At 49.5% G+C, this 18,643-nt stretch overlaps 1 protein-coding gene across 2 annotated transcripts; it reads right to left on the bottom strand.

Annotated features, from left to right (window-relative positions):
• Positions 1-467: 467 nt before the first annotated feature.
• NOL6 (nucleolar protein 6) lies at positions 468-13,183 on the bottom strand. Of its 2 annotated transcripts, XM_079790279.1 has the most exons (27): positions 12,955-13,183; positions 12,577-12,624; positions 11,881-12,087; positions 11,681-11,797; positions 9,923-10,102; positions 9,386-9,554; positions 9,009-9,143; positions 8,761-8,924; positions 8,554-8,674; positions 8,295-8,353; positions 8,111-8,212; positions 7,823-7,938; positions 7,475-7,652; positions 7,213-7,335; positions 6,557-6,705; positions 6,331-6,406; positions 5,960-6,100; positions 5,699-5,816; positions 5,463-5,617; positions 5,195-5,358; positions 4,623-4,775; positions 4,305-4,402; positions 3,252-3,376; positions 3,043-3,132; positions 2,467-2,661; positions 2,278-2,379; positions 468-2,111 (listed from the first exon to the last, which is right to left on the bottom strand). In XM_079790279.1, the coding sequence occupies exons 3-27, from the start codon at positions 12,085-12,087 to the stop codon at positions 1,962-1,964; spliced, it is 3,387 nt and encodes a 1,128-aa protein (XP_079646405.1). In that variant the 5' UTR covers positions 12,577-12,624; positions 12,955-13,183; the 3' UTR covers positions 468-1,961. The 2 variants fall into 2 exon arrangements, with proteins under 2 accessions (XP_079646405.1, XP_079646404.1); XM_079790278.1 differs by lacking the exon at positions 12,577-12,624.
• Between the last annotated feature and the right edge of the window lie 5,460 nt (positions 13,184-18,643).

Below are 18,643 nucleotides of genomic sequence, written 5' to 3'. Positions count from 1 at the left end.
GCAGACCTGGTTCCCCCCAACTGCCCTCCCCTGCAGGCCTGGTCACCCCCAACTACCCTCCCCTGCAGGCCTGGTCACCCCCAACTGCCCTCCCCTGCAGGCCTGGTCACCCCTAACTGCCCTCCTTTGCAGGCTTGGTCCATCCCCTGCTAGCGTGATTGCCCACAACTGCCCTCCCCTGCTGGCCATCTTGTGGCGGTCATCTTGTGTTGGAGTGATGGTCAATTTGCATATTACCTCTATTATATAGGATATGTGTGTATTTTAAAGCCAATCAATGTATTTGCTATGCTAATTTCAACCATAGGCCCCGCTGTCCCATGAGTGACAAGTAGGGGCTGGCATGGGTTCACAAAGACTAGGAGACCAGAGTTCCCATATGTGGCTTATCATCTTTTTTTTTTTTTTTTTTTAATATATTTTATTGATTTTTTACAGAGAGGAAGGGAGAGAGATAGAGAGCTAGAAACATTGATGAGAGAGAAACATCGACCAGCTGCCTCCTGCACACCCCCCCACTGGGGATGTGCCCGCAACCAAGGTACATGCCCTTGACCGGAATCGAACCTGGAACCTGGGACCTTTCAGTCCGCAGGCCGACGCTCTATCCACTGAGCCAAACCGGTCTTGGCTGGCTTATCATCTTGAGGATGAAGCCCCACAGACAGGGATCAAAGTCCCTCCTCCACAAACAGGCCCCGGCCTACCACTGAACCTGTTCCGTCTTTCAGAAAATCAGGTAACTGGAAGTACGTCCTTCATAGGGCTTGTATGAGTGTATGACCAAATTCCCGTAAATAAGATGCTCCCTGCCCCCAAAGAGCTTACATATAGGAGACAAGGTTAAAACCCCAAGAAAAAGGTAGACAAGCCAAGAACATAAGAAAATTAAATGATTTAATTTTAAACCAGAATTTAAGACAACAGAAGAGTTTGTGGTGCTGTTAGTGATGGCAAAGCACAGTAACTGCTCCAATGATTTCAGAGGGAAAGAGCCTCTTGGTCGGGGTGAAGGAAGAGTTTAAGGAGGAGGCACTTTTAATCTGAGTCTAGAAAAATAGCAAGATTAGGGGAGATGGAGAAGGGAGGGGCTGCTGTACGGAGGTATGGATCAGGCTGAAAGGAAGCAGCATCCTCCCCCAGAGCACTGGAGCTCCTGGGGCAGGACTTGGTCTGGCTCACCGAGGCACCCCCACGCGGCACATTGCGGGTGGTCCGTGACATGAATGGGCAGAAGCAGAGGTGGAGGGTGTTGGACACTGAGAGGCCAGAGCAGCACTCTGTGCTTCTGCATCTCTCCTGGATGGGGCGGGGGGGGGGGGGGGGGGTGACCAGCCCCCTCATCCTCACCCACATAGCTTCTTCCTGTCCTCTGTGCTTTTCCAGGTCCCACCCTGGAAAGCAGCAGAACCAACACCGGAAGGCGTGATGGCCCTTCAGTGTTATCTACCAGCCCCACTCCACTGCTCAGTGCTGGTGCTCTGATCCGCAGGAAGTGCCACATCTGCTCTGGGCCCCATGTAAAGGCCAATAATGCACCAAAGGACATGCAGAGGTCTAGGCACATATCCTGGCAATGGGAAGGGGACAGAGCCCCAGCCCTGGGCACATGTCCTCCTTTCCGGGCTTCTGGGAGCGGCCTAGGAAGAAAAAGAAGTCCCAGGCCAGGGCTGACAGATGGATGGAACTCCTGGGTTCATTCAGTCCCGTCTGCCTCAACTTCTGGGAATTCAGTCAGGTCCAGGGGACTCCATAGGACATCATGGCCCCTGCCCCAATGCTGGTGCATTAGACAGAGAATTGGGACAGGACTTTTGCTGGGAACGATTCAGTGTGTTCAAGTCATCAGGCTCTCCATGGAGGGTCCATATGCAACGAGGGTGGAGGTCCCACCACTGACACCTTGCTCCAGAGGTCTAAAATCCTGCTGTCCATCCACAGGTTGTTCCTGAGACTGGAGCTCATACAGTCCACCTCTCACTTCGGGCCTCCACAGCCCGTACCAGGCCTTCACCCAGGATGGCAAAGTCCTCCAGGATTGCTTCTACATTGGGCACCATCACCATCTCCCCACCTTGAGACATCACCATGCGCCCCTTTGTGTTGGAGGCCTGTGGGAATCAGAGAAATGAAGTGTCACAAAGACACACCCAGAGACACCAACACGTCACACCTGACACAGGGTCACTCATGGAGCAGGCCACACACAGACACACACGCCCACAGGGAACCATATGTACACACTCAGGAGCAGATGGCTGTCACCAGCCAGCACACCTTGAAAGGGTGGGGCTGGAAGCTGGTGGGCTTCCAGAGGACTCCAATCACCTCTCCACCATGCTGGTCATAGAAGAAAAGGGCCAGGTCCCCATAGGCCTCCTAAGAAAGAGCAGGACAGAGACAAGATTACGGGACAGAGTCACCTCCATGTCCCCTCCCCAGGGTCAGTCAGCCCTTAGGACCTACCCTGAGCTGTGCCAGATAGAGCTGAGGAGGATCGTAGCCCAGCACAGGCATCAGGGACGAGGGCCCTGGCTCACTGAGCAGGCCCCGGCAGAAGGAGGCAGCTGGTGAGTCCACAGCCTGGCGGTGCCGGGGGATGTGGCGGGGAGATAGGCGGATCAAGACATCATACATGTCCAAGGGTGGCCGGAACACTGTCTGAGAAAGGACAGGGAGGGTCAACAGTGCCCACTGAAGAGTTCAGAACTGACCACAAACCTTTCTACATGTCCATCTTGATTTCTCCCCCTTGATGTGACCACCCATTATGGGCCTGAATGCTCACGTGAAGGCAGAAACAAGAGCCAGCTGGTGCGAGCTTGGGCCTAGCACAAGGAGCATAGGCTGGAGACATGAGGCCTGGATGGAGCTGGGCCTCCGGTTCTCCTTGAGGCCCCGCCACTGCCAGTCACCCTGGGCAGCTTCAATCTCAACAAACAGGGGACTGGGCATCCTCTGAGGGCTCCCAGAACGCCGGACTTCCAGGTTCAAAGGTGGAATCCCCAGAGCCGCTGGAGTCAGTCCTGGTCAGGGGCTTACCCTGATATCTCCAGGCCCCCGGGGATCCATTAGCTGCTTCTCTAGGATCGGTAAGGCCTCAGCTGCCAGGACCACAAGCTGCTGCAGGATCTGGGGGGACACATGTATCAAGTCAGTCCGACCTGACCACAGGTCTCTCTTAGCTCAGGCTAGGCCTGCTTTTCCCTTGGGAGAAAACCACACATTTGGGGGCAGAGATGGGAGTGAACCTGGGGCGAGGGTCCATCCTGTGTCCATATGGAGTGTTTGCGATCCTGAGGGGTAATGATGACCATGACGGGGAGTTGCTTCCGAGTTGCCAGGAAGCCACTGCGGATCTCCACCTGCTCCTCCACTGTGGACAAGAGGGAATCCTGGCTCACCTTGCCTCTCTCCCCCAGATACCCTCTACCGCCCCAGGTCCTCCTCCTGTACACCCAGCAGCTACCCATCAAAAGGACTTTCCAATGCACCTCCAGGTGGCAAAAGCGGTGAAAGGGACACGGAATTTGCCTCAGTCAGGCAGGGCGTTAACTACCAGCCTCAGCCCAGAGGAAGAATTTTCCACTGCCTGGCACCCATCTGGTTTCCAGGCCTGTGCAAGCTGAGGCCTGGCCCCGGCCCCCTCCCACCCCAAGCTCCCACACACCTGGGGGATTAGAAAGCTGACACCTTCCTCTCTGCTGGGACCAGGAGCTCCTCATATTACAACCAGAAAGCATCACTCCCACCCCACCCCCAAGAGGTCTGGGCAACTTTTTTTTTTTTTTTAAGACAGAGGAAGGGGGTGGAGGGAGAGACAGAGATTGCTGTCCCACTTATTTATGCATTTATTGGCTGATTCTTCTATGTGTCCTGACCAGAGATAGAATCCACAACCTTGGTATATTGGGACAATGCTCTAACCAAGTGAGCTACCCACCCAGGGCAGTGGGCATCTATTCTAAATCTGACCCTTCCCTGTTCCCTACCACACAAGACTCCTCACCTGGTGTTTAGAGTCCCCCTTCCACTCTCCTCTCCCCTTCACAGCCCTCCAGGTAGCCTGCATACTACCCCCAGCCCACTGTTTCTGGTCATCACGTGGCTAAATCACATCTCTGAGTCTCAGCGTTCCCTAAAGGCTTGTTCTGGGCCTCTCCCTCCTACCAATTCCCCACCCCAAGGCAACCAGGGTCAAGTGTAGCAATCTGGGAAAGGGGAGGTACAGGGAAAACCTAAGAGATTGACCAGGAAAACCCCTGCCTGCCACACTCTGCAATCCACAAAGTCCTACCACTTACCAGTGAGTTCATTGTTGAGGTTGACAATAAGGGGGTTGTTCTTCCAATCAAAGGTTGATACCAGGAAAAGGAACCGAAGGAAGCCCACCTGGGGGGAGCTGAGGGGAAGGAGTGAGCAAAGTGGGTCCAGCCCCACATCCCCAAGCTTCCTGCAGTCTAGGGGCTAGACCCCTTGGCATAGATTGAGGGTATGTCTCAGAACCCCTTCTGTCACATGCCTGAGCCACCCTCTCCCATTTGGACTGAAGGTACAGCACAAGGGATAAAAGCTGGCCCCAAGGGGAACTTCCTGGCTAGAGAAAAGGCGGAGGGAATCACCTGGGAAGGGTGAAGGGCTCAGGGTGCAGGAAAAGAGCAGCAGCCACCAGGTCCAGGCTCTCATCAGTGAAGCCCTCACCCAGGAGCTGGGCGCGCACCCACCGCTTGGCCAGCCGAGCCACACCTGAGAAGGCTGGGTGCTGCTGTTGGAGTCTGGGGGGAGGAAGGGGAAGAGGGAGTGGCAATGAGACTCAAGCACTAAGGGCCCAAGAACAGTGTTTCAGCCCTCGTGCCACTATTGATTCAAACTTCACCCAACACTAGCTCTGTGCTAATGCATTACACGTATGACCTCATGCCTTCCTAACTAATGACCCAAGAGGCTGGTCTTAGCATTACTCCCATTTTATAGATGAGAAGAATAAGGTCTGGGGGGAATCGGCCGAAAGGGATTTTTTTTTTTTCTTAGCCAGTGAAATGGCAAAGCCAGGATTTTAGAATTTGCCTGACACCAGAACGCATATCCCTAAATATTACGCCATTTGGCTTCCCAGAGAGGCAGGCAGGCCAGGAGAACCGAGTGGGGGCAGAAATGGGTCTACAGACAGAAGAACCTGTGCAGGGGGCCATACCCATGCAAGGCGCTTGTGAGCAGGGGCAACTGCTTTGTGTCTTTCTCAAGGCGGAGGGAGGCAGGCGTGTCCCTCAATGAGATCATCCCCTCAGGGCTCCGCATCTCCTTCAGGATCTGGGGCTCCCGCTGGTAGGCCACACGAATCCGGAACACAAACCCATCCTGTTGGAAGAGGGCATGGGATGGGAGGTACACGTCTGCCTGGGGCGCCCTGACACGTCTGTCCACCCCTCACCAGGGGTGTCCCTGCCCTGCACCAGCCTAACCTTCAGGACATCAGTGTGTGTAGCCGTGGCCCGGCACTGCAGCCCATGGTGTTGCGCCAGCAGCTCTGCCAGGCGCAGCTGGAAAGCAGCCCGAACCCGCCGTATGGCCTCAGCATCCTGTGGCCACTGGCCACTGCCCTCCAGGTGACACACCACTGGGGAGAAGAGCGAGAGGTCTCAGTCTGCAGCGTGGGGTGGGAACAGTCCCTCTCATCCCCTCCCAAGAGCCCCCTCACCAGTCATGGGCTCCACATAAGCTGGGCAGGGCTTGTCGGGCCGGGGCAACAGCGAGGCCCGCTCTGGAAGGTGCTTATGGAAGGAGTAGGCTGGCCAGACTGGAGCTGGTGGGAACACCTATGGAATAAGGAAGGCTGAAGAAGGGGCCTGGAATTTGGAAGGGGGAGTGCCCAGAGGCAGGAGTTGGGAGAATGCTAGGTGGGTCAAGTAGAGTTGGGGATCACCGAAGAGAAAGGGCTCCCTGCCTTCTCGCGCCTCACCTCAGTGTAGCGCAGCACTGGGTGAGCTCCTTGCACAGCAGACACAGTCAGTGGGAGACCGTCCAGCCCCCACAGCAGGCGGCTGAGTTCATCATAGCAACGCACCGCAGCTGCCAGGGCCTCCTCACCTGTGCTGGAGGTCTTTGAGGGAGAAAACAGTCAGGAGGCCAGGACCCTGTAGAACCAACCCCACTGCCACCAGGGAATCTGCCATTACTCAGGCTGCTGCAGAGCCAGCACCCCCTCTGCTGGACAATCCAGGAAGTGCAGCCTGGCTAAGGTGGTAAGGGCTCTCGAACCCCAACCAATCCAGCCACACAGGCTCCTCTACAATCCTTAGCTTGACTGCAAGCCCGAACCAGGGCCCTTACCTCCTTCAAGCCTTGGATCAGTGCATCCAGGTGGCCTCCCATATAGTGGACACAGGTTTCTGGGATGTCAGCATGGCTGGAAGAGGGGCACAGACACAGTGTACGCATTGGGGGCTAGGAGTCCACTGCTGGATGTGAACTGCTCACCCCAAAAGCCTGGGCCTGACCCTCCTAAAAGGCTCCCCAGCCCACAGTTGCCTCCTGGCATTCAGATGCCCACACTCACAGTGCCAAGAGGTGGGTGACCACCTGGTGGGGAATAAGGCGCTTCTGGGACATAGAGCTTGCCTCCCAGACCACAGCTTCCCGAATGGCTCCATCCTGGAAACGCCGAAGCTCCGAGCGAGATCCCCAGAACTGGCGGAAGTCAGCAGCCTAAGGAGAGTAAAGGAGTAATTGGAGAGATCAACGAAGAAGGGCTCTGTCAGAAATCTCCCTGAAAGCCCTAGCTGGTTCGGCTCAGTGGATAGAGCATTGGCCTGTGGACTTGAAGGGTCCCAGGTTCGATTCCAGTCCAGGGCACATGCCTGGGTTGCGGGCTCGATCCCCAGTGGGGGGGCGTGCAGGAAGCAGCCAATGATTCTCTCTCATCATTGATGCTTCTATCTCTCTCTCCCTCCCCTTTCCTCTCTGAAATCAATAACATATATATGTGTGTGTGTATGTGTGTGTGTGTATATATATATATATATATATATATATATATATATATATATACACACACACATATAGTGAGAGAGAGAGAGAGAGAGAGAGAGAGAGAGAGAAAGAGAGAAATTTCCCTGATGAGCCTCAATCCAGGTGGCATGAGAACAATCCAATGTGCATACTGGGCCTCCCAAGACAGGGCCAAATCACCCCTCAGACCTCAGAGTTCCTCACCTCAGGCTGGTCAGCCTCTGGACCCAGCTCAAGGACGCTGGTCAGTCCCTCAGGCCGAAGGAGCAATCCCAGAGTCAGGGCCCCAGAGTCTCTGTGCTTCGGTGGATCCTGGCTGATGTCCCACTGTAGAGTGCAGAAAGGCTGAGCTTGGTCTGGAAACCCACTTGTTAATTAGATGGATGGTGTATCTTTTGTATCTCCTGGGACCCTAAATCCAACCCACCTTTGACCCACAAACTCTGACCCATCCATACCACCTCACCTCTGAGATTAGGGGCCGAGAGTGGGCCAGCAGGTGCAGCCGGGACCCCAGGCCCTGCTCCAGGAGGGTGGTTAGTGGACCCAAAGCAGCTGAGACATAGTCCCCACCGTGGTCCTGCAGCTCTGGCCATAGCTTCAGCCGGTGACATGCTGCCTGCAGACGGCTCAGTGGAAAGAGACTGGAGATGGGGCATAAAGGGACAGAAGGAGAATCAGGGACTGCTGGCCTCTATCACTTCTATCCCCCAAAACCAGGAAAATCTGAGCACTTGACTAAGGACCTCTGCCCCATCACTGTAGCCCCAGGGAAACAGGACCCAATGACATACCCCATCACCCCTAAACTTACTGCAGGATGTGGTCAAAAGCCCGGATCATGGGTTTGGGAGTCATTAACAGCAGCTGGAATCCATCGTCAGCTTTGCTGTCCAGCAACACCATAGACAGCCGTGCCTCGTGCTGCACCTGGGGCACAGAGACTCAGTTGTGAGACTGCCACCACTGAACTCTCCCCTCATGACCTGAGGGCTCAGACCTAAGCTCTTTGGAGAGGAGTTTCTGAGTTCTGGTGCTGGCAGAAAAGACAGAGGCAGGGCGGGGACATCGGGGGAGCCTTGGAGTGGGGAACCATTGGTACCTGGTGGTAAGTGGAGGCAGTGACATCAGCACAAAGGTTGAGGCGGCCTGAGGAGTCCAGGAAGACAACAGGGAAGGACTGGTGGAAGTCAGCCAGGGCCGGCTTGGAGGGGGAGAGAGAAGCCTGTCAGAGTTGGGGCTCACCTTCAGGTCTTCTTGCCCAGACTCAGCCCTGCCCCACTCACCAAGGAAGGATCTGAGCTGAAACATAAACTGATCCCATTGACGGTCAAATCTGTGGTGGCTGAAGTGAACCAGAGAAGGTGGGCGTCAGAAAATATTCCTCTCCCTGGGGACCCCTCCCTCCGGCCAGGTGGCTGCCACTGACTCTGGGACTCAATTTGTTCATCTATCTGATGGCAAGAGACCAAATTGTCCCTGACAAGCCGAAAGGATCCCCAAGATGAGTGGAATTCTTGGCCTTTCCAAGCCTAGTTGCCTCACCCAGAAACTGCAGGACACTTCTCAGGACCTGGTAGCCGCTCATGGTGGTGTGGATCTTGCGTGTGGACACGAGGAAGGCAACCAGCATGGAGACAAGGAACCCACTAAATCCTCCCAGGCCCTGAAAGAAAGATGGAGAGAGAGGCCCAAGCTCAGAGCCAGCCCACCACTCAGCTAGGCAGGGAAGCTGAGCCATTCCCAACTCACTTTATCCAGTTCTCGCTGCCGCAGCCAGACCTTCAGAAGGGCCACACCATCCTTCAGCCCCAAGGCTGAGCCCAGCACAGTTGACAGAAACTGCACATGGGACTGGAGGGCTGTGTCCTGCAGGACCCATGTGTTATAGTGGGGGGTGGGAGGCTCTGGACTACCTGTGGGGCAAAAAGAAAAGCCATGAGAAAAGTTCTCACAACACCCTTCCCTCCAGCTCCACCTTGACACCAGTGCCTGCTCACCATCGCCTGGAGGACTCTGCCCTCGGTACCAGGCAGAGCGCACATTGTTCTTCGAGGGCAGCAGGCGGCACGGGCGGAAGAAGTCAGGTGGAGGGCACGGATGGAGACGGACAGTGACCAGGTGCTCATCCTTCCCTGGGAGGGGACAGAGGGTACTGAGACCCTGGAGACCCTGGAGCCAGAGGGACCCCTGTACCTACTTGAGGGCCCCATGCACTCCCACCTCAGAATTTGAGATCTCTATACCTTCCTCTTCAAACTTGAGGCCCAAGCCTCTCACCTTGGACCTAAGGGTCCTATGCTTCCCCCACTGGATTTATCACCCCATCCTGTGCCCTAGGCCCAGTGTGTGTGTGTGTGTGTGTGTCCCCACCCACCATGAGGCCGCAGCAGCAGCAAGGGTTTCAGGTGGCAGCCATTGGCGTAGGAGAAGCGAACACTGCCAAAGAGGGGGTCTTGGACCAAATGGTGAGCCAAGTGGGCCAGGTAGAGGGCACGCTTGCGGAAGTAGCGCTGGTTCAGCCCATCCTTGTCCTGTAGGATCTCCTGAAGAGGATCAAGAAAAGAGAGATGGCCACGCACTTTAAGTACTTACTGTTCAAGAGTTTGGGAGCCCAGATGAAGCCAAGGTGAGAATTATAGCTTAGCAACTCCAGGAATTTTCTGCTAGCCAGAATGCCCGAGTCAGGGCTAGCAACACCATACTCAGTTTGCAAAGGTGTAGAGGGACAGCAACTGGCCTAAGGGCTCATCTGAGTAGCCCTCTAAAGATAATTGCAGTGGCCTACTCTTTTGACTTAGAATTCAGATTTCAATCCACTGACAAGCAACAGGTGGGGGGAAAAGGGAGGGACTCTGGGATTTGTAAGTAGTACAGTAGCAGGCCATTCCATCCCCTGAACTCTGGACCTCACCTTGGGCATGGTCAGTGCTACATCCACATTGATGTCCGGCCGGATGCAGGTGCCCAAAAGGTAGCTGCCCACAACAGTGACCTGGGCTGGGGGCAGGAAGCGGAAACAGCCCTTCACAGTATAGGGCACTTGGTGGAGAGGCACTCGAACTCCAGCTGGGAGCCATGCCTGGTCAGTCAGCTGTGGGGACAGAGACAGTGATACATACTGATTTGATTGAACACGTCCCCTGGATGCCTAGTACACCTCTCAAATACAAAACGTCAACATGTTTGAAACCAAACTCCTGATCTTCTTGTAAACACATCTTCTCCATGAAGGTAATTCCATACTAGCTGCTCAGGCCAAAAACATTTATATCACCATACTCATCTGTTAAGAATTCCCACTTCACTTTCAAAAGACATCCAGACATGGCCACATCTCTAAACCACCATTTTTTAGTGATCACTACATAAGAGGTTCCTAAGTCCTTTCCCTGATTTCACCTATGTCCCACTCTGTTCTACTTTTTAAATAATTTTATTTATGTATTTTTAAAATTTGTATTTATTGACTTTAGAGTAGGGGTGGGGAACGTCCGACCCATGGGCCATTTAAGTCCCGCAAAATCATTTGGTCTGGCCCTGCCAAGGCATTAGGGGTGAGTTAATTAAATGTTTGACTAGCCCTAGCTGGTTTGACTCAGTGGATAGAGCGTCGGCCTGCGGACTGAAGGGTCCCAGGTTTGATTCCGGTCAAGGGAACATGCTCTGTTGTGGGCTTGATCCCCAGTAGGGGGAAAGCAGGAGGCAGGGGATCAATGATTCTCTCTCTGATAAAAATATATTTTTAAAATAAATGTTTGACCAAATATAGCAGGCTAATTTTTAAATTGATAATTTTGTATGGCCTGAAAATGATGTTATAAATATCTAAACGGCGCCCAGCCAGTGCGGCTCAATGGTTGAGCATCATTATAAACCAGGAGGTTGAGGTTCGATTCCTGGTCAGGGCACATGCCCAGATTGTGGGCTCGATCCCTGGTGGGGGCTGCGTAGGAGGCAGCTGATCGATGTTTCTCACTCAACAATGTTTCTGTCCCTCCCTCTCCCTTCCTCTCTCTTTAAAAAAAAATTTATTAAAAAAAAAATCACAAACCACTCCCATCCTCTAATATTCCCATAATCCCCTTCCTTCGACCTACTTTTTTCTTTTTCTTTTTTTTTTTAAATATATTTTATTGATTTTTTTACAGAGAGGAAGGGAGAGGGATAGAGAGCTAGAAACATCGATGAGAGAGAAACATCGATCAGCCGCCTCCTGCACACCCCCACTGGGGATGTGCCCGCAGCCAAGGTACATGCCCCTGACCGGAATCGAACCTGGGACCCTTCAGTCTGCAGGCCGACGCTCTATCCACTGAGCCAAACCGGTTTCGGCACGACCTACTTTTTTCTTATTTTCATAGTGCTTACTACCTTCTAATTTACCATGTAGTTTACTTGTCATGCTCATTACCTATTGTCCATAACCCCAACACTAAAACAGGCTGCTTTGTTCACTGATGCAGCCTAAGCACACAACTACTGCAAGGCACATAAACATTTGCTAAATGAATGAACATGTGACTAATCACACTCCCAGCTTTGCTTCCTGGCTATGAGAATAAGCTTCCTGGCACCCTAACCTCTCCAGAGAATAGCAAGGCCCTTGTTTCAGACGCTCCCACTAAGGACCTCTTCTGGGCTTTCCAGTGTCCTATACCACCGGTCTTACCTCTGTCTCAAGGGTTGAGGGCACCCTCATGATCTTTTGGTTGACATCCCGTAGGAAAGCATCAATCCGCTCCTTCTTCTTCTCTGACAGCTTCACTTCCTTCAGTAGCTCCTCTACCTATAAGAAGGGGTGAGGAGAGTCCTTTATCCTCAGGATCTCAGGTCTGCCCCTCTCAGCTAAGCCCCAGCCACACACAGTACCTGTAAACGAAGCAAGCTGGAGTGGAACAGGCTCTCAGTCTCCCGAAGGCGATTCAGTTCCTCACTGGTAGGTTCCTTGTACAGTTCTGCCCGGCTAAGCTTCACTGGCTGCAGGAGACCCTCCACTGGAGACCCAGCCACTGCATGCTTCTTTGAAAATTCCTTCTTCCCCTCCTTGACTGTGCCTTCCAGAGTTGACTCCATCATCTGTGCCCAGTGAGAGGGAGAAACCAGTGTGAGGTCATAGATGTTTATCGATAATTCACTGCCCGAAGTACCACCTGATGGAAATGGGTAAAAGCTTTACTTGCATCTGCTCCCTCTTTTGAATGGCAGTCAGATTGTGTAACACTCAGGATCATCATTCCTTAGAAGAACATAACTGAGCTCTAGATTGAGAACTCCTGGAGTTCAGGGTTCCCTGTCTACCTGACACACAAGCAAGCAGCACTGGTAGGGGTGGTAGCTGACTGGGCCCTACCCTAAGCCACGCCTGAGTTCCTTGTATTTCCAGGTATCATGCATCAGGGTGCTTCTAATTCTGCTGGATCAGTCCTGGGACTTTGCAAATGCCATCTCCACTCTTTCTCTATTCAAATCCTGCCAGGTTCCATCTCCCCTAGCAAGCCCTGACTAACCCTGATTAGCACTGTATACCTTAGTGCTTAATTAGTGATGGAAAGAACTAGAACTTACTGGCTCTGGCGAAAACACTCAGTAAGTCACCCCATCCTCACAATAATCCTGGAAGAAAACGAACACTTGAAGAAGTCCCGCGAGCTCGAGGTTCCACAGTTGGTATGCCTATACTGTGAGCAGACTTCAAATCTTGGTCAGCGGGATCCCAAACCTTCTCCACTGGAGCCCTGGACCACGCCCCCCATTCACAGACCCACACCCGGGAGAGCCTCCCGCGTAAAGCGCTCCAGGCGCGCCACCATGTGCCCGGCGGGAAGCACCGGGCGAATGGAGCTGATCCAGAGGGGCCCGCACTCGTGCTCCTTGCTGGCGAGCAGTCAGGCTTTGCCACCTCCACCACGTGGAGCACCCCGTCCTCCCAGATGGCTCACCCACCTCCGGATCGCCGGCAGCTCCGTGAAGCTGTGCTCCCACAGGCGCTGGCCCCATCCCTCCGGGTCGTCTGGCTCCCGCAGGTCGGGTTTAAAGCTGGCAGCACGACTTCTTCCCACTGCGACAGAACTGCCGAAGCCCCTCCGCAGAGGCTGAACCCCCTCAGCAGACCTTCTGTACACCCCAAAAGACCTGCTGGGGTACCCCAAGAGACATGGCCAGGGCAGCCCCAGAGAACGCCAACGAGCCACGTGCCGCAGGACTCCGCCCAGCTCCAGAGTCATTGGACCAGGGCCCCGAAGGGTTGCTCGCCATTGGTTCCTGTCACTTTTCAGGGCCGCCCACTATGGGGGAGGAGCCAAACAGATTTGCTTTACGGTCTCGTTGCGACACCAGACAGGAAGCTTGCCGGTAGTTGGCGGCCGCCTCCTTTTTCTCACTTCCTCCGCTTGGGTCCAGAGGACAAGGGCGGAGCTAATGTGCGCCCTGTCAGGAGTGTTTTATTTATTTACACCAGTGGTTCTTCCCCTTTTCTTCATCTACCACATCTTAGTAATTAACCAGTCTTGTCAGTTCTACCTCCAAAATATATCTTGAATTTATTCGTTCTCTGTTTTTACTACCAAGTTTAGTCTGAGTCACATCATTCTGTCTCTAGTTTATTGTAATAACTTTTCTCCAGTTTATTACATTTTCCAAATGTACTGAAACGTTGCAATAGGAATATAATGAACGCCCATGTAATCATAGTCCAATGATAAAGTTTAACCTTGATTCAATACTATGATACAAATTTCATGCTCAAATTCTGCCAATTATCTCAATATCTTTTATATACTAACAGTTTATTTCCTGATGCAAGATCATGCATTAATTTAGTCGTATTTCTTTTCTCTCAAAACGGAACATTTTCTGATCTCACCCTTTTTTGGTCTATTATGACAACGTCTTTGAAAAATATAGGACAGTTTCATTTGTTTATTTTAAATATATTTTTATTGATTTCAGAGAGGAAGGGAGAGAGAGCTAGAAATACCAATGATGAGAGAGAATCATTGATCAGCTGCCTCCTCACGCCCCATACTGGGAATGGAGCCTGCAACCCCAGCATGTGTCCTGACTGGGGATTGAACCGAGACCTTCTGGTTCGTAGACCTACGCTCAACCACTGAGCCACGCTGGGCGGGCTAAAAACAATTTTTGATTGTTTATCAATTATCTACCTCTTTGCTCTTTGAGTCCATGAAAACAAGGACCAGATCTATAAGCCCAGTGTCTAGCACACTGTAAATACTTAGTAAATGTCAAATGAATGAATGAATGAATGAATGTCAATCTTCTAGTTCTGTCTCTTACCATTGTCTCCATCAAATTTATGCCTAGCCATATTGAACTACTTGGAGTTTCCCCACTCTATCTTGCCCTCTTGTCCTGTACCTTTGAACTTGCTGTCTTCTTTGCTCAGAATATTTTGGTTGTTTTTCCCCCAGCTTTATTGAGCTATAATTGATAGATAGCATTGCTTAAGTTTAAGATGTACAATGTGATGATTTGTTACATATCGCAAAATGATTACCACAGTAAGGTTAATTAACACATTGAACACATCCTTCACCTCACATAACAACCATTTATTGTGATGGTGGTGGTAGTAGTGGTGAGAACATTTAAGATTTACTCTGTTAGAAATTTTCAAGCATATAATACAGTATTGTTAACTACTGTCATCATGCTGTACATTAGAGCCCCAGAATTCATTCCTCTTATAACTGGAAATGTGTACCTTTTCACTAACATCATTTCATTTCCCCCATTCCACAGCCCCTGGCAATCACCAGTATACCCTGTGCTTCCATGAGCTTGGTGTTTTGAGATACCACACATAAGTGAGATCATACAGTATTTTTTTTTCTCTGACTTACTTCACTTGCCTAATGCCCTTACTAATGTTCATCCATGTTGTCACATATGGCAAGATTTCCTTCTTTATGGCTGAAGAATGCTTTGATTGTTAAGGAAGGTTTCCTGGAGGAGATGGGGCTTGTGCTAAGTCTTGAAGCGTGATTTCAGTTTCGAATTGAGAGGATGAAGCAGCACTGCTCAAGTCTGCAGAAGACCAGAGAGATAAGAAATTAGTTGATCACTCATCCCACATTGGATGACACTTAAGAAATGTCAAATCCTGCCGAAACCGGTTTGGCTCAGTGGATAGAGCGTCGGCCTGCGGACTCAAGGGTCCCAGGTTCGATTCCGGTCAAGGGCATGTACCTTGGTTGAAGGCACATCCCCAGTAGGGGGTGTGCAGGAGACAGCTGATCGATGTTTATCTCTCATCAATATTTCTCTCTATCCCTCTCTCTTCCTCTCTGTAAAAAATCAATAAAATATATTTTAAAAAAAAGAAATGTCAAATCCTGTGCTTAGTGTAAAAGATAAATAAGACATGATGATCACAAGCCAGAAACTAGAATACTACTCTTGCCCTCACATTTTCAGGCTTGTCCCTCTACTCATATAAATGTAATGTCACAGAGATTTCTTCTGTCTCTGCCCTGCCTCCATTTAAAATTGCATCAACCCCTACCCTGGCTGGGTGGCTCAGTTGATTGGAGCATCATCCCATACAACAAAAGGTTTCATGTTAGATTCCCAGTTGGGACACATTCCTAGGATGTTGGTTTGATCCCCCGTCGGGGCGTGTATGTGAGACTCCAATCAATGTTTCTCACATCAATGTTTCTCTCTCCCTCCTCTCTCTCTGAAATCAATAAAACATCTTTCCGAGTGAGGATTTAAAAAATAAAATAAAGTTGCATTCACCTCAACATTTTTAGTCTTGATTCCCTTAATCACCTTTATTAGTATTAACCAAAATTTGCAATAATATTGTTTACTTATTACCAGATTTTTTCTGTTTCTATCTCATTAGCTAGAATGTAAGCTCCATGAGGGCAGGATGCAATAATTTCTGTCTCATTCACTACTGTATCCTTGGAATTTAGCACAGGACCTGTCACAGAGCATACACTCGATACATATTTGTTGAGTGAATGAATGGCTCTTTCCTAAGAGTAACTCAGAGGCTGGGAGAAATATGTAAACAAATAATTGCAATATAGCTTTGGGGTAGGGGTAATAATATGCACAGTTGCTGTGGGCATGTTAGACTAGGAACATTATGGCATAGTGGTTAGAAGCAGTCACACTAAAGTGGGATGGCCAAGGTTCAACTCCAGGTTCTGCTATTTATTCATTGGGTGACTTTAAAAATATATATATATATTTATTATTGATCTTAGAGAGAGGGAGGGAGGGAGAGAGAAACATCAATTGGTTGCTTTCCACATGCAATGGGAAACCCAGGCTTATGCCCTGATGGGGAATCAAACCCATCAATTTTTGATGCACAAGATGATGCTGCAACCAACTGAATCACACCTGCCAGGGCCATTGGCTGACTTTCCTAATCTCTTTAAGCCTTATTATACACAGTTAGATAGATATTCTAGTAATGACCATGCCATGGATTTTTTTGTGAGAATTAAATAGGATACTGTTTGCTTGTCACATACTGATGCACAGCAAATGTTAGCTATTATGTATTAAAGGAAAATTGTTCCTTATGAGCACTACCCAAGACTTACATGCATAAAGATATGCAGAATGAAAACAACCTTGGCCTCCTAAGGTCAGAATTAACTTTTCTAAAGCAAGTACCCCTCCCTTTTATTTATCTTACCAAGATTGATTTCCATGTCTTTTCTTTGTGCAAGAAAGGTAATTGATTCTGCAGTAGAGCCCTGGTTGTACCATGTGATGCCACAGAGAGGAGGGTAAATAGCCTGTTTTTTTTTTCACCACTAGAGGGCACCAAATCAGTCAATTCAATCTATCTGCCTTTATGAAACAATATGAGAAAGCACCAGTAAGCTGTTTCTGCCATTCATTCTTTTTTTAAAAAAAAATAATTTTAGAGAGAGAGGGAGGGAAAGAGCAACATCGATGTGAGAGAGAAACATCAATTGGTTGCCGCCCATACATGCCCCAAACCCCCAACCTGGGTATGTGCCCTGACCAGGAATCAAACCTTTGAACCTGCGATCCTTTGGTGCACGGGAGAACCCTCCAACCAACTGAGCCACACTGGTCAGGACTGCCATTCATTCATTCATTCATTTAAAAAATATATTTATTTTATTTAATTTATGTTTCTCTTGAAATTTTCATGTTTTCTTTGATTACAAAACCCACATTTTTAACCGGTATCCACATTTTTTAATTGGTACCGGTTAATAATGCGGATTTTGTAATCAAAGAAAACATGATAATTTCAAGAGAAACATCAAAAGTGCTTTATTCAATGTAATGTCCATCGCTAGCTACACATTTCCCCCATCTTTCGGGTAATTTGTGGATACCATGCCAATAGAACTTTTCTTGTTTTGAGGTAGACCATTCAGAGACCAAATTTTCCACTTCTTCGTACGTTTTGAAGTGCTGCTCAGAAAGTGTGTGTGCCATTGATTGGAATGTAATCTGAAGGAGCAATGTCTGGTGAATACAGCAGTTGGGTTAATACGTCCCAGGCAAGATCTTTTAACGTGTCTTTAACTGGTTTTGAAGTGTGTGATGGTGCATCATCATGAAGCAAAATTACTTTGCCGTGTCTTCTGGCCCATTCTGGTGGTTTTATGATCAAAGTGTGGTTCAAATTGATTATTTGTTGTTGGTAGCAATCAGAATTAACGGTTTCACCTGGTGTTAGAAGCTCATAATACACCACACCTTCCTGATCCCACCAAACGCAGAGCATTGTCTTCTTTCTGAAGCAATTTGGCCTTGCAGTCAATGTTAATGGTTGACCTGGATCAACCCATGATTGTGTGCATTTGGGATTCTCAAAATAAATCCACTTTTCATCGCCAGTCACAATTTGACGCAAAAAAATAAATACTTTCTTTCATGCCGTTGAAGCAACATTTTACTGATGACTTTGCTGTTTTCCATTTGTCTTTCGTTCAGTTGATGTGGCACCCATTTTCCTTCCTTTAAAATCTTTCCCATTGCTTGTAAACGATCAGAAAGTGTTTGCTGAACGTTTAATCTTTCTGCAAGTTGTTTTTGAGTTTGACACGCATCTTCATCCAATAATGCTTGTAATTGTTTGTTTTCAAACTTTTTTCAGTTGACCTGGATGTTCTTTGTCTTTCACATAGAAATCTTCACTTTTAAAGCGTTTAAACCAGTGTTCACAAGTACCTTGAGAAGGAGCATGTTCACCATAAGCTTCCCGAGGTATACGATAATTTTCAGCAGCACTTTTCTTCAAAATAATGAATTAAAACTTCCTGCAAATGCTCTTTTTTTTGGCACAAAACTCGACTTTTTTTAGCATAAAAATATCTATGATGTTAACACCTTCAGAAAATTTGACATGAAGTTTTTTTTTCTGAAAACAAGTTTGTTTTTTTAAAACAAGTTTTATTTAAATAAGGATTTAAATACATAACTTAACACTAAAACTGAAGGAGGGGGGAAAAACCCAAAAAATCATTTTTCTTACTTCACATGGCATTGGGCAGCGGTTGCTAGTAAGTTGCAAGCTCTATAGCTAGCTACATGACTGACAGACACTTCGGTTTGAAATTTGTTCCCTTGTCAAGTTTAACTCGCATAGAAGGTTGGCCTCAAA

Source organism: Cnephaeus nilssonii (genome assembly GCF_951640355.1).
Source record: "Cnephaeus nilssonii genome assembly, chromosome: 14".
Lineage (NCBI taxonomy): Eukaryota > Metazoa > Chordata > Mammalia > Chiroptera > Vespertilionidae > Cnephaeus > Cnephaeus nilssonii.
Note: the sequence above shows the minus strand (reverse complement) of the source record. Positions and strands in the feature narration are given on the sequence as shown.